General features: G+C 44.0%; 1 protein-coding gene across 2 annotated transcripts; it reads left to right on the top strand.

Moving 5' to 3' along the window:
* Positions 1-1,436: 1,436 nt before the first annotated feature.
* KCNG4 (potassium voltage-gated channel modifier subfamily G member 4) lies at positions 1,437-18,594 on the top strand. 2 transcript variants are annotated; one of them, XM_053952817.1, is made up of 3 exons: positions 1,437-1,696; positions 2,582-3,381; positions 15,894-18,594. In XM_053952817.1, exons 2-3 carry the CDS (start codon positions 2,632-2,634, stop codon positions 16,677-16,679), a joined length of 1,536 nt encoding a protein of 511 aa, XP_053808792.1. In that variant the 5' UTR covers positions 1,437-1,696; positions 2,582-2,631; the 3' UTR covers positions 16,680-18,594. The 2 variants fall into 2 exon arrangements, with proteins under 2 accessions (XP_053808792.1, XP_053808791.1); XM_053952816.1 differs by having other exon boundaries at positions 1,437-1,750.
* Positions 18,595-25,471: the final 6,877 nt, after the last annotated feature.

Here is a 25,471-nt window from a genome sequence, read left to right as displayed (position 1 = left end):
AATTGCACACAGCATTTGCTCATTGCTTTGGATTTATTCACCTTCTTGTCAGCTGGTTTCAGAAAAATAGCCTTTAATAACACCATGCAAGGCCTTCACAAGGTAGGAAGGAAATGCTAATTGGTTTTATCCTTTTGTGAAGCAATCCATCCAAAGTTAATTAGAATAGGTTTACTTTTTCTTCACAGAAATAATCCATAGGAAAGACTGATGGGCAGAGCAAGCTGAGTCCTGCACAAAGGTGTAGGATTTAAGTGATTCCGAGCTGTGCTTCCAGAACTCCGTAGCCTTCAGGCATCTCTCTGGTCTTTCTCTGTGGATGGCATAATTAGGGCTTGAGTGAAAACCTCAGTGGTGAAGCCTGATAAGAAGTTAATCTTGTGGACACCTCGTGGGCCCGGAGAGATGTGCCCCAAAAGCCCAATTAGCAAAGGCTCCCTGTCCTAGGCTGTGCCACAGCCTTGCTCAGTGCTGATGAAAGCTGAGGAGCAGCAGCTCAGGGCTTCACCAGCCCCTCACAGCTCACAGGGGTGAGGAGCACCTGCATTTTGTCCCCATCTCACTTTTCCTGGTGACCTTCACACTCCCAGTGTGGCGTTTAAATCCCACAGATTCACACATCTCTCTGGAGACAGGATTCACCTCAGAGCCTTCAGCCACGCTGGCTACAGCCACGAGCCAAGGCTTTTTGGGGAGCCCCACAGGGGGTACCTGTCCACAGAACCTGAGCCCAGGTTTCTTGGACCCTCTGCCCGAGGCCAAGCAAACAGAATTTGTGTGAAAGCAAACAGAATTTGTGTGAAATCTGTGCCATCCCAACTGCAGAACCAAAAAGCATTACAGCAATCCCAGCCCCCTACAGCCATGCATGAGCAAAGTGAGATAATGATAAGGTTTGATTTCCCATCATCTCTAAAGAGCAAAGGAAAAAGTTCTTGGCTGTTGGGAAAGCACTGCAGATCTGGAAAAGAGACCTCTGCTTTACAAGCCAAAAGTCCTTTCTTTTATGGAAGGAAAGCACTTCCCTCATAGCCAAAGGAATGCTGAGGCACAGCATCCATGGACCCTACAAATTCCCCTTTCCATCTAGGGATATTAAAGAGCAAATCCCAGTTTCAAGAGGGATGCAGGTCATGGAAACTGCTGCTGAGAAATTGAAGTGGTTTCTCCAGACCAAGCGACTGTAGCGTGACTATGTTGGAAGGAGTTAATAGACACTGAAATTGTTTTATTAAGTAGATTTGCCAGAATTTACTGATTATCAAACCTCATTAGCCGGGGACTTGTACTCCATGTTCTTACCCAGTTGCTGCCTGCTGCCTGCTGGACACACGGAGGGATGCTGGAGAGATTATTTCTAAGCCCTTCCCCCTTCCCTCTCCCCTCCTCTTCCAGGACCACATCGACAGTCCCGGGGGAAAGAGAGGAGGGCCAGGGAGAGGGCAGGATCCACCAGCTCTCCCTCAGCATCTCCCACCAGGAAAGCCCAGGAGAGGAGCTGCCGCTCAGGACACCTTTGGGAGGATCCCTTAGCACAACATATGCTACATCAACACCCACGGCTGCTTTCCCCTTCCAGGAAAGAGGAGAAGGAGGGAGAGGAAAGAGCTCCGGAGTGCTCCAGGGATTTTCCATGTAACCAAAAGCGGACGATGCCCCCGGGAGCCGCTGCCGGCCCCTGCTCCGTGTGCGGCAGGTGAGCATCACCTGCGGGGCAGCCCCGCGCCCGCCAGCTGCCCCTGCTCCTCTGGTAAGTCACTTCGGGAAACTTTCCTTGCACTTCGCTGCCTTGGGGTAAAAAAGTGCTTTTTGATCTCTAGGGACTACGGGCAAAACCAGGGGCTTGTCCCTGAAAGGAGAATTTAAATTTCAGTTCTCCGAGCTGAGAAAACACTTTCTGCCTGCTTATAACAAAGTTTTCTCCGCGGTGAGCAAAGGTCCCCTCTAACTCCTCAGTAATTTGCAGTGGCACGAGGTCGGGTTGATCAGAACAGTAATGATTTAGACAGAATTTAAGGCATTTTTAAACCTCTCCCAGCTAATCCCTGCAATCCCCCCGAGAGGCAGGGCAGAACGGGCGTGCAGCGAGAGTCGGAGGAATCACGATCTGAGCAGTCCCGTTAAAGCAATTAGAACTCGCATCCAGGGGCTGGCAGGTAATTGACCACTCTCTCGCTAATAACCACTAAGCAGCTTAGTTGAGTTATCGCATGGTTAGGGTGTATAGAAATAAGAAAGCGAAGCGACAACAACCGGAAAATAAGGATCTAGCGGTGCCCAGACCTGCTCGGAGAAGAGCCCGAGGTGCTCCCGTTGGGATTTACAGGCGGCCGAGCCTCGGTGATAATTATGAATGAGGCTGTGGCTCTGCTCCGTGCCTGTGTTGCCAGACAACCAATGAGGCTGCAAAGTAAAGCTCATTCACGGGCTGCAGGTTTCAGGGAGAAGCACGGAGGTGACTTCTACTTACAAAACAGGCACTCACTGATTTCCTGAATGAGGAAAGTGGTTGGAAACTCCTTGTCTCTTGCAGTAACCTCTGCTATGTTTTCTCCTCCTCCCTGTACCTTCTGGCTGACAGATCCCCCTGCTCTGATGCCATTCTGGATGTCCCGGTGAGAACTCTTAGAGATGCCTATTCTCTCCAGAGGCAGTGACCAAGACTATAGCAACATTAGCTACAACTCCTGCAATTCCTTGAGCCACTTGCTTCCCATCTGCGTGGAAACCCCTTCTGTCAAGGGGGTCCATTACCAGAGAGCCAGGAGGATTTACCACCCTGACCAAGTGTCTGCAGTCGATCTGAAGACAGAGATCATGATCAACGTTGGAGGCATCAAGTACCTGCTGCCCTGGAGTACTTTAGACGAGTTTCCCCTGACCAGACTGAGCAAACTAAAGCTTTGCAGCAGCTATGAAGAAATCATCCAGCTGTGTGACGATTACGATGAGGACACCCACGAGTTCTTCTTTGACAGGAACCCCAACGCTTTCGGGATGATTGTCAGCTTCCTAGCAGCGGGGAAGCTGATGCTCTTGAGAGACATGTGTGCCTTGTCTTTCCAGGAGGAGCTGAGGTACTGGGGCATTGAGGAATCCAACCTGGAGAACTGCTGCTTTCGGAAGCTGTTCCAGAAGCTGCAGGAGCTGGCCGAGATCCGCAAAGAAGAGGAGCTCCGGAGGAGCAAGGAGGCTTCGTGTGTCTTGGATGAGAAAACCAGATTTGGGCAGTTCATGAACAGACTCAGAGATATGGTGGAAAATCCCCAGTCAGGACTGCCAGGCAAAGTCTTTGCTTGTCTCTCCATCCTCTTTGTGGCCACCACAGCTGTCAGCCTTTGTGTGAGCACAATGCCAGACTTAAGAGCTGAAGAAGACAGGGTAAGTGAGTCCTTCTTAACTGGTCTAACCACAGAACTGAAGGCACAGTCTGGGGCAGAAAGAGCAGCTATGGCTCAAATTAGTTCTACCATTTTCAAGTGATATCATGTTAAGGATAGTGGGAACAGATATTATACTGATTTTTAGCTAGAATACAAGAAAGCTTTTGGACAGAGCAGATATTTCAGCTCTCCAATATAGGACGGTTTGTTCTTCTTGAGAGGCAGCTGCCAGTGTAAGATTAACTTGTTAGCACTGACTCTCAAATTGACATTGTGGAGTTTCCAAGATGTTTCACTCTCTAGTTACAGGCAAGCTCTCCTTTGGACACATCAGCTACAGAAATATTTTCCTCTGACATCTTTACTTTTAAAACAGCTGGGTGTCTTCCCTTGTGATAAAACTTTCAGATGCTTAAAGAGGGAGAAATATTCATTAATTTTTATATGTTATATTTCAGTAGTTGCATAAAGATTGAAGGATGAGAAGCAGATGAAGTATTTTTGCACATACTGATACATAAAAGCTGTGCCTCCAAAAAATCATAATTCCATGCTAAGAGAATTATGTATTTGCCCCATATATATGTACATATCGTAGGAGCAATACCAAGCACTATCTGAACTGCTAACTGCATTTAAACCCTTCTCAAAGAACTCATCCACATTAATTCAGGGCAAATAAATCAAGCCTGTATCACACATGAAGGATCTTCTCTATAACATTACCGTAAATACTTCAGCATTTAAAAGATTTATTTTTGTAATAATAGACCAGAAGAAAAGTAAAAAACCCAAAGTTATTTCAGATGTGGTAACATCCAGATTCATCAAATAACCTTGACTAATCTCTGTAATGAATCCTGCACTTCATTTGCAAATTGCCCTTCCAGAAGTGCTGAGGAAATCTATGTCAAATAAACCCCTTGCCCCAACCCCTGCTGTAAGACAAGACACTCAGAATGTCATACATTGATGAATAAAGTAATTTTTGCATTTATAGCACAACCTGATGTGCACAAGATAAAAATCTGTATCTATCTTACTGGTCAAAGCAGCCTTGTCATGGTTAAAATATGCCCTGATATTTGATGTCTGAGTAAAGCTGAGGACTGCACAGGAGGCTGAAATCTAAGATAATTCCCTTTTCCATTTTAACCCCTTGGATATTGACTTCAATTTGCCCAGGAAGGCTCCAACCTGTCGGGAATAAGCCTGGTGCTTTTGCAGCCTTCCTCAGCTATTCTATTACTTTTTGGCTGAAAAAAGGAAAAACTGTGATCACAGGAAAAACTGTTAACACAGTTCCAATGCTTCTTCCAAGGAAGCATTTTAAATATAGAACATCCTTCTTCCAGCTCAATGTACAAACATTACAAACTCTGCTCCAGCAAGTGCTTCCTACTAACTTTGTTAATGGAAACGGCTTGATGCTTTTTATCTTCATTTCCCAACCATGGCAGAAAAAAGCTTTGATAAATAAGTCCCATGTAAAAGAACCAGCACATGAGCCCAGCTCTGCTGGGTGTAAGAGGTTGTGTGTTTAAAAAATAAATTACTAAGTTAGAAAGAAAAGCATGCTGAGGGTTATAAGTGTGTCTGGGAGCTGCAGTTCCTGGATTTCCTATAAAACAAGGATGACATTACTACTTAGAGATTTGCATATATATCAGTACTTTAAAAACAAGCAAACTGCATTGAAACAAGCTCAAAAGATGGATTGTTGAAAGTGCAGGGGAGAGGATGAAGGATGAACTTGAGGAAAGGACCACATTTGTCCAAATATTTGGAAACATTGCATAATTTACACTTACAGCAGCAGCCTAATGCACTTTGTCATTGTGCCCCAGAATACAGAGTATTAAAAATCCTGTTCTGTGAATTATGTGATGTTCTGCCACAGGAAACACAGGGGAATATATGAGACAAAATACTCATGCCTTGTGGAAAAGCAGAGACTCTGAACTACTAACAAGCAGTTTTGGCATCCCTAAATTTCCATCCCTAAAGTCTTAGCCTGCAACAACTAAAATTTCCTTACTGGGATCTCAAAAGAATATTGTAACAAGAGCTGGACAAATAACTCCATGAAATTAATTAACTAAAATTAGTATTTATTGGCTGCAGCTGAGTCATACCTAGCAAAATCAACTCTCCATTGATTTGTAACTCAGAACTGACCTCAGAGAGTGATTCCAAGATGGGGCCACCTTTACCAGCAACCTGAAACAGGCATTCAGGACCTGAAATTTTTGCTTTTAGGGCTGAACACAAAGATGATTCGATATCTGTTTGCTCAGTGACAGAAAACAGTTGAATTCCTTCACAAAAGTTTCTGAACAACCTGAAATTCCACACCTGAATTCAAAGATGCCATATTGTGAGGTTTAGTCAATTCTGAGCCAAAGCTTGGCAAAAGCTCTGAGGTAAATGTCCTCAAAAGTACTGCAAGGATCCCTTTTCCAATGTCACTAACACTGGAAATTGAATTTATCCATACTACCCATTCTGAAAAACAGACAAAAAAAAGGCTTTACCTCTGCTGCATATGTACCACTCTAGGGTCCTGTTCCTCCTCACCACAGCCACATTAAGAGAGTGAAAACTGGCTGGACTCCAGCTCAAGAAGGATCAGAGTCAAAAAAAAAAAAAAAAAAAAAGGCAAAACAATGCACGGTGACTTCCACTTCACTCACTTGGCTCAGAGGCTGCTGATCCCACCCTGCAGGCACAGCAGATCCCTGGTCCTTCGCGCAGCTGCTGAGCCAGGTCTGCTCAGAAGGGAGCAAAGAGCAGGCAGAAGAGCAACCAGGAGTCCTCGGCATGCGAGGGAAAGTGAAAACTCGGGTCTGTCTCCGGGAGAGGGATGGCAGGGAGCCAGCAGAGAGCATCTGCATCGGGGAAACCCAGTCACCCTGGCAACCAGAGGGGAGGGAAGGAGCCAGCGCCAGGGGCAGCAGAGGGGGCGGGAGGGGGAGCTTGGAGTCGGGGATGCAGCTGACAGCGAAATAAAGGAGGAGTTGTTATAACTGACACACTCCAGAATGTGCCAAATGCCATTTAGGAACCTCCCCATGAAAAAAAAAAAAAAAAAAACCCACCCAGATTTGGGCAAATAAGTAAGTTGATATTATATATGGACATGATGTGAATCCCAGCCCAGAGAGAGCAGTCCCAGGTGAAGGGTGAGCAAAAAGTTCAGCAAAAATGTGGAGCAGCAAAGGAACAGCTCTGGTGAGCTCAAGTTTGAGTCTGACAGTGAAATAAATATACAAAAGGTTTTATTATTTGTGAGGCGAAGGAAAGAGGAGTCATCAGTAACAAGGTTATGTTAGTGAGGAATAAAACAACAGAATGATCACATTTTCCAGAGGAAATATATCCCTGTCCATGATATTTGCATCAGTTCTTTATGGAGCTCAAACTGTCTGGTAAAAAAGCAGATTTAATATCATCAATGTGCAGTAATCAAGGCATGTAAAGATAGGAAAAAAGGCATATTTAGAGGTGAGGAAATCTGTTATTGATCTGAACAGGCAGCCTGAGAGAACTACAAATCTGAGCTGGAGACCAAGCATACAGGATAGGAAAGCTGAAGTGACAAAATTCACCAGTATTACCCTCAAATGAAGAAATTCAGATCATCCCACTAGAGACAGGACAGAAGTCCCATCAAAGCTCCCCAAAAGTCCCAGTCCCACATAAGAGTTGCAATCAGGATCTAAGAGGGGTCACTGAAACAGCCACTGCTCAGCACATCCAACTCAAAGGGAAAAAAACATCATTACACCAGAAAACTGTGGGATAAAACCACTGCAGAAGGGCCTGGAGAGGGAGAGCACTCTGAAGTACTCTTGGGACTTTCCTTGGGATGAGATATTTCATTTAATGAGTCCCTAAAATTGGCATCCCCTAGAGAAATGACTCAGCAGAAAGGCTATGGCAAGGTCTCTTCTTAGGGAAGGCAGTAAATTAAGGTCAGGGAGAAGAAAACCCCCAGATATTTCCATTCCCTGACCTTGTTACTGCTAATTCTTGTGTTTGCTCTTAACTGACCTTGAGAAGCTTGGAATTGCTTTAGGTATTTTATAGGACCTAAAGAAACAAAATCATCATAAGCTGCAACCACTGTTGTTTCATGTGAAGTTTTTATCCTGAAACACAGAATACTCATTTTCAAAAAAGCTTCTTTCCCTGGGATCATTTGATTATGTGAAAACCTAGTTCCTTTTAAAAGAGTAAGTTTCTAGTCTCTGGTTGCACTTAGAATCCAGAAAACACGAAGAGATGAGGAGAACCCAGTACTTAACATATAGAACCACTTTTAAATTATTTTTTATATTCTACACCATTATTCTGGAGGCCCTGATTAGTTTTTTAATGCTTGATGTTGCTGAAGGTTTCTGTATGATGCTAAAGACTATTTGGCTTGCACACTGAGAGAAACTGCCAAGAAACAGGTTTTCTTTAAAACTGGAATAATTTTACTTTATGGGGGAAAAACCCAATTTATTTGCCTTACTGTGAAGAGAAAGAAAAGGTAATGCTCATTTAAAGTGTAATACTATAAAGGCATATGTGTACATGCCTATCTATAAATACACTGCTATATACATATGACTTGAAATTACTTGGAACAAAATAAAGCTGGATGTGCTTTGGCTTTATTGCATCTGCTCAAGCACTTTATTTTGGGTTCTTATCAGGTCACTTTCTGCAGACAATCCCTGTCTTAAATTGTCCAAGCATCCAGTGCAATTCTGATTTTTTTCTGACCATTTTCATCAGTGAGGAAAGTAGGAAAATGTGCTTCCCTGGAGCACCAAAAACCTCCTGGTCTGGGTGTACTCAGCACAGTGAAACCCAGCTATTTGTGTGCTTCATGGGATGAATTAGTAAAATGAATAATGATTGAAGAAAGGTTAAATAAGAAGTCATTAAACAACAGAAAGCAGCATATTCAGGCCTGGGACTTTGATATATATTTATGAATCATTGCTTTATGGGATCTGCCTTTTTTTTGAGGCCAGAAACACCGGGAGCTTTGAGCTTGAAATTGCACCGTCACGCTAAGACCCTGATTTCAGAGTTCCACATTATCAGTGACCATTTCCCAGGCATCCACCCCCAGAACTGCACAATTCAGCACTGAGTCTGTTATGTACAGCACTGATAAAGTTCATATCACTGGAGCCCTGCTCTGCACAGCCAAAAGGGCACTGCAGGGGTGGTCACTGCTGACCATCTGTGCCCCAGCTCACCCCCGCTGCCACACAAAATCAGTGTCTGCACAAACTCTGACCCTTCGGGGAGGGAAAGGAGCCTGCCTGGCTTTCCAAAGCCAGTGTCCAGTGTTCAGAAAGCACAATTAGACATTATTTGTTTGCCTTATGTCCATCCCCTCTTGGCTGTGTCCCAGCAGTGCTAAGGCTCTGAGCTTTGCACACCATCCTGGGGGGACCCCCAGCTGTTCCAGCTGTTCCAGCTGTTCTGCACTAGGCACTGCACCAACAGCTGTGCAGTGGCCAGCACGTGTTCCTCACTGGGAATCAGGATTTCTTTCCCTGCTGTTGCTTTCAGGGCTGTAACAGTTACAAAAGCCTGTTCACTCCCCTCACCTGGCTCTCCTCAAGGGGCTCAGCACAGGTGAGTGTTCAATGAACGCCCATTTTGGGAAGACGGGTGTTGCCTTTCACAGAGGCACTCCATCTCTGGGAAACTCTGAAACTAATTTATCCTCCAAGTTTGTGCCATTCACATTCTCTGTGACAGAGAGAATGTGTCTGTTCTCTCCTGAGAGAATTCTGTCTCTCAGGAGAAGCACAGAGAGAAGAAGAGAAACCAATCTTTATCTCTGCCCCTCTGTTTTCCCCATGTGGAATGTGGTGTGGAGATTGTTCACCTGCAGTGATTGCTGGGTTGGATTCTGGTGAAGGTTGTTTGGGGTCAGTGCCCAGTGGGATCCAGCTGTGGCTCGGGCTCTCAGCAGAGTCACGAGTCTGAGTTAGAGAGGTGAGTAAGAAGTGAGTGTGTAGAACAGGATAGTGTCTCTTTAAATAGTATATGAATGTAATAGAGTATAGTTTTAATAAAGCTATCCTTCAGCCTTCTGATCTGGAGCCAGGCATCAGCATTTCTTCCCTGAGTCAGGGTCGCTGCATTTTTACTATACAAGTTCCTTCCCACAGTGTCAGCACCTCTCATTAGCACCAATATCTTCCCTTAAAACAGATTTGGGACCCTCTGTACTCCAGAGTTACAATAAGAAGGAATTTCTGCTCCAAAGAATTTACAATCCAGTGAGAAAAGAAACAAAGAAACAGTAACAGGCAAAATGCTTTGACCAGCAGCAAAACTGTCAGTTGAAAGTTATCCTCCCAAGTCCAGATAAATTCCTTGTCATTTTGACTATACTGCTCTTCACAGTTACAAAATTGTCTGTTAGATTCCTTGCCAGAAAAACAAGAAAAAGTTTACTCTTTCACATCTTTCTGCTAACACCAACACTTTGGAGTCACCAACTGGTTGAAATCAAAATCAGATTCTTCAGACTGACTCTCACAGTGTTTGCAGACTAAAGTTTAAAACTTAATTGTAACATTTTATTTTAGGTACACTTCTGCCCCAGAGGGGATAATTATTTGTTGGACACAGAGCATTAATTTCTTTCTCTGATCTTTCTAATGTCCACATTAATAAAATACCATTATCAGTTTAGTTTCCTCAAATGCTGTAGTTGTAGTAATTGTTTTCCTAAGTCCAGGCTTCTTTTCCACCAAGTAGAACAAGTTGGAACTCACTGTGTTCTCAGAATACACAGCACTGCTTTAACAAGCTCATCATTCCCTAAATCAGGTTAGAGTCTCTTTCTCAGCAGGCTGTAACCTTCTGGTTTTATTGCATCAGGCTGAAACCATAAATCCAAGTGCTGATGTGATCCATAACACAGGGTTTTCAAGCTCTCCCTCCCCATCATTTGATTCAGCAGAGCGTGGTTTAATTATTCAAATAGCAGCGTCAATGCGGCCGCAGTGATTCAGCACTACCTGCAGCACTGCAGCTGCATCCCGGAGCTCAGGTATGCAGGGAACACAGATTGGCACCACATTTCCTAACCAAGCCATCACTTCACAGCCAAAAGGGATTTCTGCCCTGTATCTGTTCATTTCCTGCTGCCAACGGGATAAGAACAGCTTGGAGCCAGCTGGGTAGCGCAGTTCCCTACACCCAGGTCTTGCTCTGCCTCTGTTCCTTCCTAACCCTTCTCTAGACTTGCAGCCTCCTCTGTATTCCCACTGCCTTGGGTCTGTGGGAAGAACCAAAGCTTGTTTTTCACCATCCCATTGGTTTTTATTTTTCACACAAAGGGAATTGCTCAGGGACAAGCTCTAGACCAGGATGCACTGCCCAGGTGTCACTGAGAAATACAAAAAGCTGGAAAACAGCCCCCCACCCAGGAAATGGCAACCTTGGGCTTAGGGAGGGAAATTCCTGCTGGTTTTACTTCCAAATCCTGCACCTAGAGGGCTGGCAGATTTTGGCCAAAGGGCTGGGCTGCAGGAAGAGCAGTCTTGCCGGGATAAGTGCTGGACAGCACAGGCTGGCAGAAGGCAGGTCAGGAGCTGCAGGACAGGCTGATCCCATCTGCTGCCACTCTGGTGGACACTGGCCCCTGTCCACAGAGCAGTGTGTGCATCACAGGAAGGATCTGAGCAGCAGCTTGACTGTGCCAAACAAAACCTGCCCCTGCCAGGATAAATTTAGCAGATGTGAACCGTGACCTTGCATCAGCCACGGAGCCAGGCACACTCCTGGTGTGAACGGTGACATTCTGGCAGCCTGTCCTTCCACTGCAGAGGGATGAGAAGGTGCAGGTCCTGTGTTCAGGGAAGCTCCTCTAGGACTCCAAGAGGATGGAGCATATGCTCTCTGAGCTCCTTCCCTGCCTGGTTCTGGCTCCATTAGGGGTGGGTCACTGAGCACAGGGCAGCTTTCCTCTGGAGCAATCACTGCTGCAGCTCAGGCAGAGCTGGCTGGGAGCAGGGCTCAGATCCTTTCAGCCCATTGCTCATTTGTTTTATGATGATGAGCCAGCTGGTTCCCATAAACATGCCCTGGGAATAACAGTGTTTGCATGCAGGGGTTCAGTCATGACTTCTAGCTGGGTTCAAGGACTTCTATCAGCTTGGCTTCATAAATAACATGAGATTCCTTTCTCACAAGTGTGCTGTGTAAGCGACACATATACCTTGTGCTGAGGTACATATTGATTTCCACTCCAAAGCTCTGGAAATATGACATGATTCTGAAATAATCCAGATACTGATCAAGCCGTGCTTATTAGCAAAGTGTTCTACAAGCATTGGAGGAACTTTTGCTATTTAACTTGGGAATAAATCATTTGACACAATAGATCAATTGCTATTTAACTTGGGAATAGATCATTTGAACTTTTGCTATTTAACTTGGGAATAGATCATCAAGAAACACTTGGAATCACTGACACCATCCTGAGCAGAGCTCCCTGGCAAGCACATGAAGGAGATCACAGGAAATGCTGTAGTTTTGCTTATCTCCTGGACCCCTTTTTATAGATTGTGGGAAATCCCAAATTACACACCACAGAAAACAGGCTCAGACTGCTGCCAATAAACTTCTCTTAGAGTCAATCACACCCAGGGCAGAAGGTTGGTACCTATCCAATTTTATCCTCACACAGCTCCAGCTACACTCCCAATATGAGGGAAATAACAGGATTTCTTCCCTCATTGTACTTCAGATTAAGAGGGAATAAAGGGTAAATACCCACTGCAAAAGGCATTGGGGTAAATCTCTGGCAGTAGGAAACTCATTGGTGGATCAGATTTTTAGCTGATTCAGAACAAGTTTGCCAAAGCATATTTTAATTGTCAATTGTCTTAGAGGGCAGACAAGTGGGACACAGAGCAGACCCTGAAGGAGCAAGAGGAGTTCCTTGGTGGTGTCATACAGTTATTCAATAGTAATAAAGTTTTTCCTTGTCTACATAAAAAAGTGAGCAGCATCTGGAAACCAGCATGGATAGATGAGAGATATATTCTGCAGGGGAAATTCTGATTCAGTCTTCCTGGGCATAACTAAAATTATTGATGCATGTAAAGATATTATTTTCACTGGATGAGATTTGTACCTGTTGTAAGTTAGGCTAGTGCTGCATAACCCTGCAATCTGATTTTTTTTTTTTTTTTGTTATCCTAGATGTCATTACACTTTAATCAATGTTTCCTGGCAAACTAAGAGGCTGGGAAATTTATCTCTTTTTATCTTGTGAGTGGCACATATCTCAAGCGCATTTAGCTGGAATTCACAATTAATGAATAAATTGCTTTTTTGCTGCTCCATCCCTGAAAGTATCCAAGGCCAGGTTGGACAGGGCTTGGAGCAACCTGGTTTAAGGGTTTAAGATGGGTTTAAGGTCCCTTCTACCCAAACCATTCTGGGATTCTGTGAGTGGAAAACAGAAGCCAGGAGAGCTGCCTTGGGCACCTGTTTCCTCTGGCTGTTGAGGGAACTGGGTTAACTGGACTCAGTACTGCTCTTCCCCTGTTTTATTATGAACCTGCAGGTTTTTTCCTATTTAAAGAGAATTTAACAGGAATATCCTAAAATGAGCAATCTCACTGTAACACCATCAACTCCAGCACATAAGAGAACATGAAAAACAAGCCACTCTCTTATACATCAGAGGGGGATAATCAAAAGGAAGCTTGAATTTTTGACTATCTCTGGTGGTAGAGGAGTTTGAAACAACTCCTTTGCTTCTTTGAGGTAGTTTATAAACCTAAGAAACCACTCAATATTTCAGACACCAGGCTCAGTATATATCTTTTTATACACTAAATATTGTTTCATTCATTGCTGAGCCAAATGCTCATTTCATACAGAAGATCAATACCAGGCACTCATTTTATTACATTTATATCATAGGGTGTAGAATTTCTGCTGGAGGCAAGTTCCATAAATCCTGATAAATTCTTGCATTGTTGAAAAGTAAATCTGCAGGATGAATAAAGTATAAAGAGTTAATACTCACTGCTGGGCCCTGTCATAACTGTTCTCCCATCAAAGTCAGTGACAGGTTGAGTACAGATTGATGTCAGATGGTTTGGTTGAAAAAGCCCTCCCAAAATATGCTGTGGTCAGTTATAAATAAAACCTCATCTTCCCCCTCTTGCTCACAGTCAGCAACACCCCAGCTTGGAGCTTTTAGAGCTCCCACTCCACCATGAGCAAACTGCAGGAGGAGGAGAAGGAGCTCAGTGAAAATTTGACTCAAAGATCTGGAAATAAAACCCCAGAATTCTCCTCTAGTTAACGGTGAGGTCAAGGGAGGGAGTTTGTTGTGGTTTGTGTTGGCAGGTGCTGAACACTAGGATATCCAAATGTGTCTGCTTTGCTCAGAAAGAGGAATTGTACAGAAGTTGTTGTGGCACAGAGATTTCTTTATCTGACATTTACACAAAAAAGGCTTGCATGGGTCAGGGTATTTGGGCAGTACTGAAAGTAACTAATGGGACTGTGGTGGCAAAAAAAATTGAAATCTCCCACTGACACAGGGGCATCAGTGTTTTGGTGAGAACAGAGCTTTGAAGTCAGTGTGCTCTGTCTGATCTTTGGACAACAGTTCTGACAGCAACATAAAACACTGAGCTGTAAAAATCCTCAAAACTACTGGGAGAAACAGAAATTGGCTTTGGTGATTGATATTTCCTTCTCTACCCCCTCTTATTTGTTGCTTTTGAAAAAGGTATTCAAAAGGATGAAGAATGTTTGACGAGACTGACATTAGAGAGGGATATTCTATATAAATCAAGTCAGGTGCATTCCATAATATATACAAATGTTCCTAATATATAAAATGTTCACATGCAAACTCTTGGGATGAAATCCATCTCCCAGTGTGAAGGCAATGAGCATGTTCTCATTATGCTGACAGCATAAATTGCCTTCACTAAGTAAATATAAATTTCCATAGGGAATACTGAGGTCACTGAGGGTGGCAAGAATTAAAAATCTCCCAAACAGTCTCTACATTGCTACACCTTGAAATTTCAGGCTCAGTTCAAAAGACAGCTTACATCTTAATGGTTAAACCTTCCAGCAAACAAAATTTCTTTCCTTCTCTTTTCTAAGGAAAGAATAGGGAAAACCTCATGATGATCTGAGAGCAACGTCACCTGCAAATGTCTAGAGGCAAATAAATAACAGATGTACTGGAAATTCAGCCCAGCTAACAAAAAAAAAAAAAAAAAAAAAATCTTGATGGGAGCAATGAATAATTCAGAGGCCCCATCACTGGAGTGACCAGAGGCAGGTTTGTGCAGAGTCTAGGCTGCACTGTACAAATAATTCAGGGCTCAGAAAGAGTGAGCACTGCACAACACAACACAACACAACTGCTGATTGCAGGCAATCTCATCAAGCCCAGTCAGCAGCTCTGCAAGCATCAATGTGCTCCAGCTCTGACTGCAAATGGAGCCACAGCCTGACCCTGCATGCAGAGCCCTGGCAGGGCCAGGCCTTCATCAGCTTCTGTGGCGTTTCATTTTAGGGGTAAAATATGGACTTGGCAGCTTACTCTGCAAAAAGGAAAAATCCCAAAATGGTGCTACAGAGCTAAATTGTTCTGAGGGTTGGGCAGGGTAAAACTCACTCCTGAGGGGGAACCTCTACTGGCCAATTCTATAACACAAAAAGACTTGTTACTCTCAAGTGCAGCAGAAACTGTGAGTTATTCAGTGTTGTAAAACGTCTGCCATGACTCCATTTTCTTCATGTGGGAAAAGCCAATTTTTTATTCACACAACTCATTTTATACAGTTTTTACAGACTTTGTGGGCAACTTTAATTTGTTGATAACTTTCTTGTCAGTTACTGTATTGGTTAGTAAAAGGTATTTTACTTGTCCATCAAATCTCTCTATTCTTGAATTGTTTACATATTTTCTTCACTGATTCTCACAGGACAGATCTTATTGTTTATACAGGTGCACTTGTTTTTCACCCTAGAAATAGATTGCTGTGTTGATGAACTCTCATTTTCAAGATGTTTCCACATGAGAACTTGCAAAGTACTTAGCTGCATTAAGAAGAAGTGATAGGCCAGCTATTAATTTAATAGGGCAGGCCTGATTTTATGAGGCTTTTCATTTATAATTTTTCTACCTGTCTGCAGCATTCAGGACTTAGAGCCTGCATGCCAGGACTTTATAAATAGATGAGTTTCATTCCAGTAGGCTGGAAGAAGCAACACAGTAAAATGAGGGAGGTATTTAGATCTGTTTGTTCAGCTATTTTGTGTGCTCAATATTCTCTGTGGAACCGAAGGACAGCTGCCACACTACCTGTGAGCTGGGGTTTGTTTATCTCTGCTACCAGTGACTCAGGCAGATCCATATTGCTTCACCCCTCAGTGTTTTTGGATGCTGGTTCACAGGCTGTTCTTTTGTTTATTTCCCTCTCTGTTTTGTGGCAGGGCGAGTGTTCCCAGAAGTGCTATTACATCTTTGTCATCGAGACCATCTGCGTGGCTTGGTTCTCCCTGGAGTTCTGCCTCCGCTTCATCCAGGCCAGGAGCAAGTGTCAGTTCTTCAAAGGACCCCTGAACATCATTGACTTCTTGGCCATTTCCCCTTACTACGCCTCCCTCATCTTCTCCGAGGACGACTCCAGCGAGGAGGAGGACAGGCCGAGCAGCAACACGTACCTGGAGAAGGTGGGCTTGGTGCTACGGGTTTTACGTGCCTTGAGGATCCTCTACGTCATGCGCCTTGCCCGGCACTCCCTGGGCCTGCAGACCCTGGGCCTCACCGTGCGCAAGTGCACGCGGGAATTCGGGCTGCTGCTGCTCTTCCTGTGCGTGGCCGTCACCCTCTTCTCCCCCCTGGTGTACCTGGCCGAGAACGAGTCGGGCAGGGTGCTGGAATTCACCAGCATCCCCGCCTCGTACTGGTGGGCCATCATCTCCATGACCACCGTGGGCTACGGGGACATGGTGCCGCGGAGCGTGCCGGGCCAGATGGTGGCTCTCAGCAGCATCCTCAGCGGGATCCTCATCATGTCCTTCCCCGCAACCTCGATATTCCACACCTTCTCCCACTCCTACTCTGAGCTGCGCAAGGAGCACGAGCGGCTGCAGTCGCGGCTGAGCCGGGCGAAGAGCGCCAATCGCTCCGGGGAAAGTGACACCTTCAATGAGACGGACAGCCTGGTCCTGGAGGGACAGGCCTCCCCCATCAAATACATCTACACAGGGAACTGAGCCTGGAAACCCCACCAAATACATCTACACAGGGACCTGGGCCTGGAAACCCCACCAAATACATCTACACAGGGACCTGGGCCTGGAAACCCCACCAAATACATCTACACGGGGAACTGAGCCTGGAAACCCCACCAAATACATCTACACAGGGAACTGAGCCTGGAAACCCCACCAAATACATCTACACAGGGACCTGGGCCTGGAAACCCCACCAAATACATCTACACAGGGACCTGGGCCTAGTGCTCCCCATCAAATACATCTACACGGGGAACTGAGCCTGGAAACCCCACCAAATACATCTACATGGGGACCTGGGCCTGGAAACCCCACCAAATACATCTACACAGGGAACTGAGCCTGGAAACCCCACCAAATACATCTACACAGGGGACTGAGCCTGGAAACCCCATCAAATACATCTACACGGGGAACTGAGCCTGGAAACCCCACCAAATACATCTACATAGGGACCTGGGCCTGGAAACCCCACCAAATACATCTACACAGGGACCTGGGCCTAGTGCTCCCCATCAAATACATCTACACAGGGAACTGAGCCTGGAAACCCCACCAAGTACATCTACACAGGGACCTGGGCCTAGTGCTCCCCATCAAATACATCTACACAGGGAACTGAGCCTGGAAACCCCACCAAATACATCTACACAGGGACCTGGGCCTGGAAACCCCACCAAATACATCTACACAGGGACCTGGGCCTAGTGCTCCCCATCAAATACATCTACACAGGGAACTGAGCCTGGAAACCCCACCAAATACATCTACACAGGGACCTGGGCCTAGTGCTCCCCATCAAATACATCTACACAGGGAACTGAGCCTGGAAACCCCACCAAGTACATCTACACAGGGAACTGGGCCTGGAAACCCCACCAAATTCATCTACATGGGGAACTGAGCTTGGAATCTCCCACCAAATACATCTACATGGGGAACTGAGCCTGGAATCTCCCACCAAATACATCTACACAGGGAACTGAGCTTGGTATCCCCCATCAAACACATCTACACAGGGACCTGAGCCTGGAGACCACATCAAACACATCTAAATAGGGACCTGGGCCTGGAGACCCCATCAAAGACATCTACACAGGGACCTGAGCCTGGTGTCCCTATCAAACACATCTACACAGTGAACTGAGCCTGGCCTGGGCCGTTCCCAAAACCACTGACAGAAACGTGCACATGTGTGCATCAGCAAAATACACGAAGCAAAGCAACAGCATAGGTTCCAGTGCTCCCCTCTCTCCTGGCATCGGTGTAAGCAGCAGCCAACCCAGCAGAGCCAGCTCCAAAAAACCCCCATGGAGCTGGAGGCTGGGAGAATGTAAAAATGTCAGAGTTTATCCACTGATAAATGCTCATCCTTCTCTATGACTACTAAGAATAAACTTTGTCTCTACCACTCATGCATTTTGCTGAATACCTAACACTGAATGAGTAACAGACAAACCAGCTTCTGTTGGCACAGACACACTTGTTATTTTATTTGCCTTTGAGTTTCCAGTGTTCTTGCAATGAATATCCTGAGCCAGGCGTTAGGACACGTTCTTTCAGGGCTACACACCAGTGTGGTTATCCACAGCTCATCCACCAGGCATACAGACACAAATCCAAATTCTGTATTTAAAGCCAGTAACAAGCTTAAAATAAAACCGCTGTATGTGACAGCTTTCAAAGTTTGCCTGCAGCCAGATGATCAATCTGTACCTAACAAATTGCACTGCTTTGTATAAAACACATACTGTTTGCAAGAGCATTTGCTTGAAATGCAGTTGTGGTCTGCAGACTGTAAACATATCATACTAGACAGCAAAAGTCTTCAAAAACTTCTTTTTCATATAATTATTTAAAATAAAAATGAGGAATAAAAAAAAGCTCAAGCTTACTGACCATATCAAACAGCCTTGGTGTTATATTTTGTGTTGAATGGTGACAGGTTTCTCTGGAAGAAAGAGAAAAAATAGACTTTTTGAAAAAGAGATGATAGCTCAGAAGTGTCCAAAGGTATAAATAGTAAAGAATGAGGGGAATGATTGCCAGAGAGGCAGTGGGAGTGATTTTCTGGTGGAAATGGAAGATGCCCCTTTTGGGATACCCATGTGCAGCCAGGAGGAATCAACAGGGCTTTGCAGAGGTCAGCAACCTCCTTTAAGGACAGACTGGATGGTTTTGTACAATGTGACCCTTCAGATGGTGTGAGGGTGCTCAGTGAATTCCACGCAGGTGACAGAGGCCAGGTGTGCACAGACACCTGTGTGTTCAGGGCCCATGCCAGCCACAGTGACAGCCCTCTTGATCCCCACAGGGCTCTGACACGCTGAATTTTGGGAATGTATTTAAGCACTGAGATTAATCAAGGCCTAAATTAGTTTTTAATCAGATTTCCAGCTTTCATTACTCCATTTCTTAAATCTTGCCAAGGTCCCCATGTCCTTGTGATGGGGCAAAGCTCAGTGAAGGAGCATTCACCAGGGCCAGCCTTTAGCCCTCCCTCCCACCTGCACATCCAGACCCTGCCACCTGCAGAGTTCTGCAGCTTCCTGCAGGCATTTGGGAGCTGAGCTGCCCCCCCTCCCTCCTGCACAGCTGAAGTGGAGAAAAGCACAGTTGCTGGCACCACTGGGATGGCGTGACTGGAATTAATCTCTTGGGTTTATCTTGCTATTGACCTTATGATTCAAACCAGAGAATCTGCAGCGGATTATTCATGGGAATATTCCAACAAGAGGAACAAGTTGACTTTAGATGACAGGCATTTACATTTGCCCTATTAAATGTGCAATTTCTGCTGGTTTATTCACAGGCTCATCTGATTCTTTATTTTTCACATTTTTTTAATTTTTATTTTTTTTGCTGGTAATTCTCTGCTGTAGGCCCAGTGAGATGATAAATCAGACAAAATCCTGGTCTGGACTATGAAGCAAACCTCTCCAGAGTCCTGGGCATGGTGATGCCACCTGCATTTCTCTGGAGATTCTGCCCCTCTGGCCTAGCAGTGCTGAATCCAGCGCTTGCTCCTGATCACTGGTGGCTGCTGGGACAGAAATCCTGACACAGAACAGCTGCAGCTTTTAAAAAACCACTTCTCCCACTGACACACACTTTGGACATACCAACAATCAGGTAGGGCAGCTGATTTGTTTTTTCCAAGTAACAATTTCCTTATTACATCAGGAGTTAATTCAACATGGTTGCACATAAAATTAGCCCAGCACATGGCTCTAAAAACGTAGCTATCTGGTGAAATACTGGGGGTTTTACTGCTCAAGTGCTTGTAACAGCTCCATGTCCAACAGGTTCTGTGATGTAAAATCCAAACCCTGGCTCAGTCTAGTGTTTAACCCTGTGTAAGTTCCAAAACACAACCCAAGAATGTGCTGAGTCATGGGGTTAAAACAATCAATCAAACAAACAAACAAATTACCAGTGCTTGACAGGGAACTGAGTGTTTGTATGTCCAGCTGAATTTGGACCATCACTTGTATTTCTGATTTCAACTTAAATCTCCTGTCATAGCTGGGTCTGGGCTGCACCAGCTCTCGCAGAAAATAAGTCCTGCATGATTCATCCTGCTACAGGGGAGGGAAAAATATGTTAGGGGGAACATTTAGTGCCGGTGTAACTCAACCGAGTAACAAATTCAGAACAAGCAGTTACAATTAGCAGATACTGTTGTTGCCAAGATCGTATCATTTCCTAACCAGATTTAATTAAAAGAGCAGTTGAGCTGCCTGGCACCCAGATTCTCTGACTTCAGAGCCTTTTCCCTGGGCCTACATGCTAGAACCAGCAGAGGAACAGCACCCATCACCCAGAGGAAGCACCCTGTGCAGCCCTCACCAATGCATTGCATCTCTTCTGCAGCTCCTAATTGCTACTCTGGCACAGCAACACCTCCTGGTGTTGTAGGAACCTGCAAAAACCCCCACGGCGCTGCTTCCTGGGGGAAATCAGGAATATATCCTGCTCTGCTCCCCAGCCTCTGTGAGAACACAACACAGGACCTCCCACCTGGTCTGAGCTGGACCCAAACCACAGAGAATGGCTTTTGATCAGGGGCTAAATGCAAATTTTCTGTGATGTTGAAATCCCACCGAGGGGTTGAGGCCTTTGCTCTGGCCTGACTCTCATTTATCCTCAGGGTTCTGCAGACTGCTCCAGGTTTCTCTGCAGCCCTGGTGCCTCCCAGCTCTCCTCATGCTCTTTCTCCTCTGTGACTCTCACCAGTTCCTCTGGTACAGAAGCATTACATAAGATGGACATGTTAGTATCTCAGTAATTAGCTTCCTTTAATTTCATAGGTTCTGTATTTTATTATTTCAGCCTACTATTAGAACTGAAATTTGCTTTACACCTGTCTTTGCATCAAGCCACTAGCATTCAAAACATAAAGTTACCAGGTTGATTAAGCCACAAATTCATTGAGGGAACAGTATTTTATTTTAGGAGCAAATTGCAAAAGAATTCAGGGAGTGGACTGCATATGCCATGCATTAATTATAGCAGAACTATTTAGAACTTGCAGTGGTCAACAATTTTATTTCAAACACACCCAAACGTTGTGCAGTTATTTTGATCAATTAAGCACATCTGCTGACAGAAATTACACTCAGCATGTCCCTTCTGTTTTTTTCCCCATGAAAGGTTTTCTCCTTCTTTTTTTGGTTCAGAAAATTATTTTAATACATTGCAGTAACCTATAAATAATGATGAAAACCTAAAAGGTCAAGGAGAGGAAGAAGTACAGCACATTCCCAGTTTTTACTTCTACAAGTAATAAATTATTAGCCACAAGTTGAAGTTAAAACTGATAAAAGGCTCATATAAAAGTCGTATTTCCTAAATGGAATCCAGTTTCTGCATGGTAAAATGAAGATATTCCATCACATTTTACTGAAAGTGTTGAATTCCTTCCTGTGAACTTTTTGTTTTGGTAGCAATGGGGCTTTTCCCCCTTCCCTGAGTCCCAACCATGGCACAACACCCAGCAAAGCCCTGAGGAACAGGCTGCAGATCTGCTGGGAAGGCTCCAGCTCTTAATTTGCAATATATTAGCAAATTTGCAGTTCTTAATTTGCAATACAAGGATGAAACCTAATGCTCTGGGCTACTCTGTTTTATTCCTGGATGTTTAAAATGATGCTCACAGGATGAAGAGAAAGAACCGAGGTGTTTCCCCTCCTCCTGTGCTCCTGTCTTTATCATTTCACTTGTGATAGAAGGCAGCTCTCAAAAAACTTATTTTCCCCAAAGCTGAGTGTTCTCTTATGCCAGGGAAATGCCCACAGAGAGGGGAAGAGCCTAACCCAAAGCTCGTGCACTGCAAGAAAGATCTGCAATCAGAACAGCATCCCAGGAACTCACACAAAAATCCAAGCCTGGATTATCAGCACTAAGGAGCATTTTAGCAGATTGTTCCAGCAGATTCAGCAAGAGAAATAAAAATCTAACTCAGATTTCATTATTTTCATACTCAATTCCTGCCATAAATACAGAAGCTGGAAAAATCAAGCACATATCTAAAAAGGAAGGGCTGTAGAAGACCCTTCAGGTGTTTCTCCTCTGAAAGGTACAGCCTCTTATACCATTAATAATAAAACATAATCATCCTGAAACAACACTTGAGATTTTAATGAAAATCTCTACTGCTTCATACCTGACAAATTTTGTTTTAAAAAGTAATTTAAAACTTAATATATTAGCATAGAACTCCAGACATGCATATAATTAAGCCACAATGTCTTCCAAAATTTCTTTCTTTCCAGTTCTAATGTTCAGCCAGGTATTAACCCATCAGATGAGCCAACAGGTTTTGTTTCAGCTTCTTCCAAATAATTCCATCAGCTTTCAAGAGGCTGTTCTCAGTAAGAACAAATGGACCAATACAGAATTTTCCTGCTGCCTGAAGCTCAGGCAGATGAGGAACATGTTGAACTTGAGGGCAGTGAAGCCTCTGTGAGAATCCAAGGATGTTTCACTTTATTTCAGACAATCTGCAGGAGCATTTGCTGATGTTCCACCATTTGGTTTAACTCTGCATCCAGGCCCACATCCCTCCCCAGACAGACAGGACACAGATGAAATCCTTCCCTGGTTCCATGGCTTCTCTTGTTTTCACCTGCCCACAGCAGGAATTGTTCCTTTGCTCTACAAAGTTAAAGAAATTTCTCATTAAAATTCATCACCTTAAAGGTACTGTGTGAGAAATGCTAAAGATGATTGGGTTGCACTCATGAATAATGAATATTAATAGAACAAAGAAAGTGCTTTTATGTTCTTCAACCAACAGCTCTTCTACTGCCCTTTAAGTATGTTGCACCCTCATTTAAGAAAATAGACACCAAAATTTTCTAATTAAAGTTTCATTTGCAAATCCCTGGTTTTGAACTATCTTCACCAGAGCAACAATGCAAGGAACAACCCTAAATTTATACCTTGAGTATCTGATTTTCCAAATTATTTGTATTTTTATTAGTCTGATGTTTACTTTCACCTGACTGTCCCGAAGCTTTCTGAGCTCTCTTGTTCCACACCAAATTAGCCAGAGCTCTTCTACCTCTGGGAGACTCTTATATGAGAATTTCACAGAAATCAGCTCAGCTCAAAGACAACAAGCTCCAGGAAATTTCAAAGCTTCTGAGAGACAAAAAGCTATGAGCTCATGATTAAATGAAAAAAAAAAAAAAACTATTAGACACTTCAGCAAATATTAATGAATACATTCCCCCAGCATAATTACTATAATTTTTAGAGGATTTTTTAAGAAAGAGAGGGTGAAACCATTTAATCTGTAATTCTAAGCTGGATCCAAGGGTTCATACCTTGAATGAGGCTGGCAGGGTTTAGAACAGTCATTTCCAGAACTGATCAAGATAGCACTATCAGCTCATTAGAGTGTGAGCATGCATGCTTAAACAAATTAAACTCATTTCATGCTGATAAAAAGATATCTGAGGAAAACTGAAGGTCAAAGAGATTTATCCCATAAGGGATTCAGAGTTTGGGAAAAGTTCCAACAGAATTTAAAACCCCAGAAATGATGCATTTCTGAATAAAATTGCAACAAGGGTCCATTTCTCTGTGTTATTACACAAGTGGGATTAAAAAAAAACCCCAACCCAAAACACCAATGAAAATACACAGAAATTAATCTTTAGGGCAAGGATATTGAAGAGAACGCTACACAGAAGAAAAATAAGTTTCAAATTATCTCCCAAAAGAGCAATAATATGTCAGTAGATAAATTTGCTGGGCTTTAATCCTATTTATTAAAATAACAGCAAATTAAAGGCCCAGTTTTGCAGGTTCTGGGATAATTCCTATACTAAGAGCTTCCAGCTTTTTGAAACTCTACAGAGCTTCAATCACCCAGAGCACTGAAATCTCTAAAAAGTGCAACTAAATATTATGATAAGGTAGTTAAATTTTATGCTTGACTATACTTCATTTTATCAAACTAGCAGAGATTGCAACAGATGCTTCTCCCTGCCTGCCTCTACCTCAGTGTGGGGCAGCAGAGACAGGAAAAAAAGCAGCCCTGATGTGTAAATCTGTGTCCTCCTGAAATCCAGGGGCTCAGGCCAGCTCAGCACAGTGCAGCAGGAGGCTGTGAGCACTCTGACGTGGCTGCTGTGTGTTCACTCCTGTCCTCAGCTGCTGCAGTAAGGTAGAAAAATCATAAAGAAAAGCTTCAGAAAATCAGGCCTGCTCTCCTAAAATCCATGGCTGGCCTTGTCAAGCTGGCACTTTGCAAGTTCCCCTGTGAAAGCAATCCTGGTGTGAGCAGTTGGTGAACATCACAATCTGTTCCTGGGTAAAAAACAACCAGCACCTGTAAAAAATGTTTTTACATTGTTAGATAGAAAAATGAAAACTGTCTCTCACAAACAACACTGAGAGTTTGAGTGACCAATCAATACAGAATAACAATTTGTTACTGACCAATAAAGAAATTGGCAAGAAAGCTCCTGACCAACTGGAGTCCCACACGAGGTCTGTAAAACTGCATAAAAAGGAGTTATGTGAATAAAGAGTGGGCTTTTTCCACCATGAAGAAAATGGAGTCCTGTGTGATTTATTCCCATACTCATCCTCCCCCGAGGAATTCTGAAATGTAAAAAATGTCAATCAGGAAGCTGAATTAAGATCAACCTTTCTTTTACCACCAAGATCAGCTCTCCAGACTCACAAGTTTTGTTGGACTGTGAGTCCTGCAAGCTGTTCACAAGATTTGCAAACCCAGACACTACCTCAAGCCTTGGCATTCCATTTTTATCTTTATTCCTCCCACTGCACAGTGTAGTTGCACAAACCATACTGACTGCATGTATCTAATGATTACACAGAACACTCTCAAACACCTGCATTTCCAAAAGGGAGGGAATTTCACAAGGTCTTCAGATATTTCCAGGATGGTTGATCCTGGTGGGAAAGAGGAATAAAAAACCCCATGGAATTCTTGATTTGTTCTGTTTCCAACAAAGAGAAAAAGGGTCCACCAGCAGCAAAGAATATCCCAACCTGTAAACTATTAGGCAATAGTTGTGTCCCTGTGTGTGAGACAATTTATTCCATTTCTAACTACAAGGAGGTGTTGAACCTGCTCCTCAAGGGCACGCTCAGCTTGAGAGAGAAATTGGCACAGACAGAGCTGTTTGCTGGCTCAGCTCTGGCTAAAAAGCACCACCTAGGACTGCCAATATTTATGTGATCCTCCTGTTTTATTCAGAGAGCAAGAAAACACAGCCAAAAAGTCCTGGACC

The sequence above is a fragment of the Vidua chalybeata genome, chromosome 11 (assembly GCF_026979565.1).
Source record: "Vidua chalybeata isolate OUT-0048 chromosome 11, bVidCha1 merged haplotype, whole genome shotgun sequence".
Taxonomy (NCBI): domain Eukaryota; kingdom Metazoa; phylum Chordata; class Aves; order Passeriformes; family Viduidae; genus Vidua; species Vidua chalybeata.
Note: the sequence above shows the minus strand (reverse complement) of the source record. Positions and strands in the feature narration are given on the sequence as shown.

Excerpts from the sequence above, each read along its gene's own strand:
- KCNG4 (XM_053952817.1), top strand. The coding sequence starts at position 2,632 with ATGCCTATTCTCTCCAGAGGCAGTGACCAAGACTATAGCAACATTAGC. Across the intron at positions 3,382-15,893 it reads TAAGAGCTGAAGAAGACAGG|GGCGAGTGTTCCCAGAAGTG; the intron begins GTAAGTGAGTCC and ends GTTTTGTGGCAG.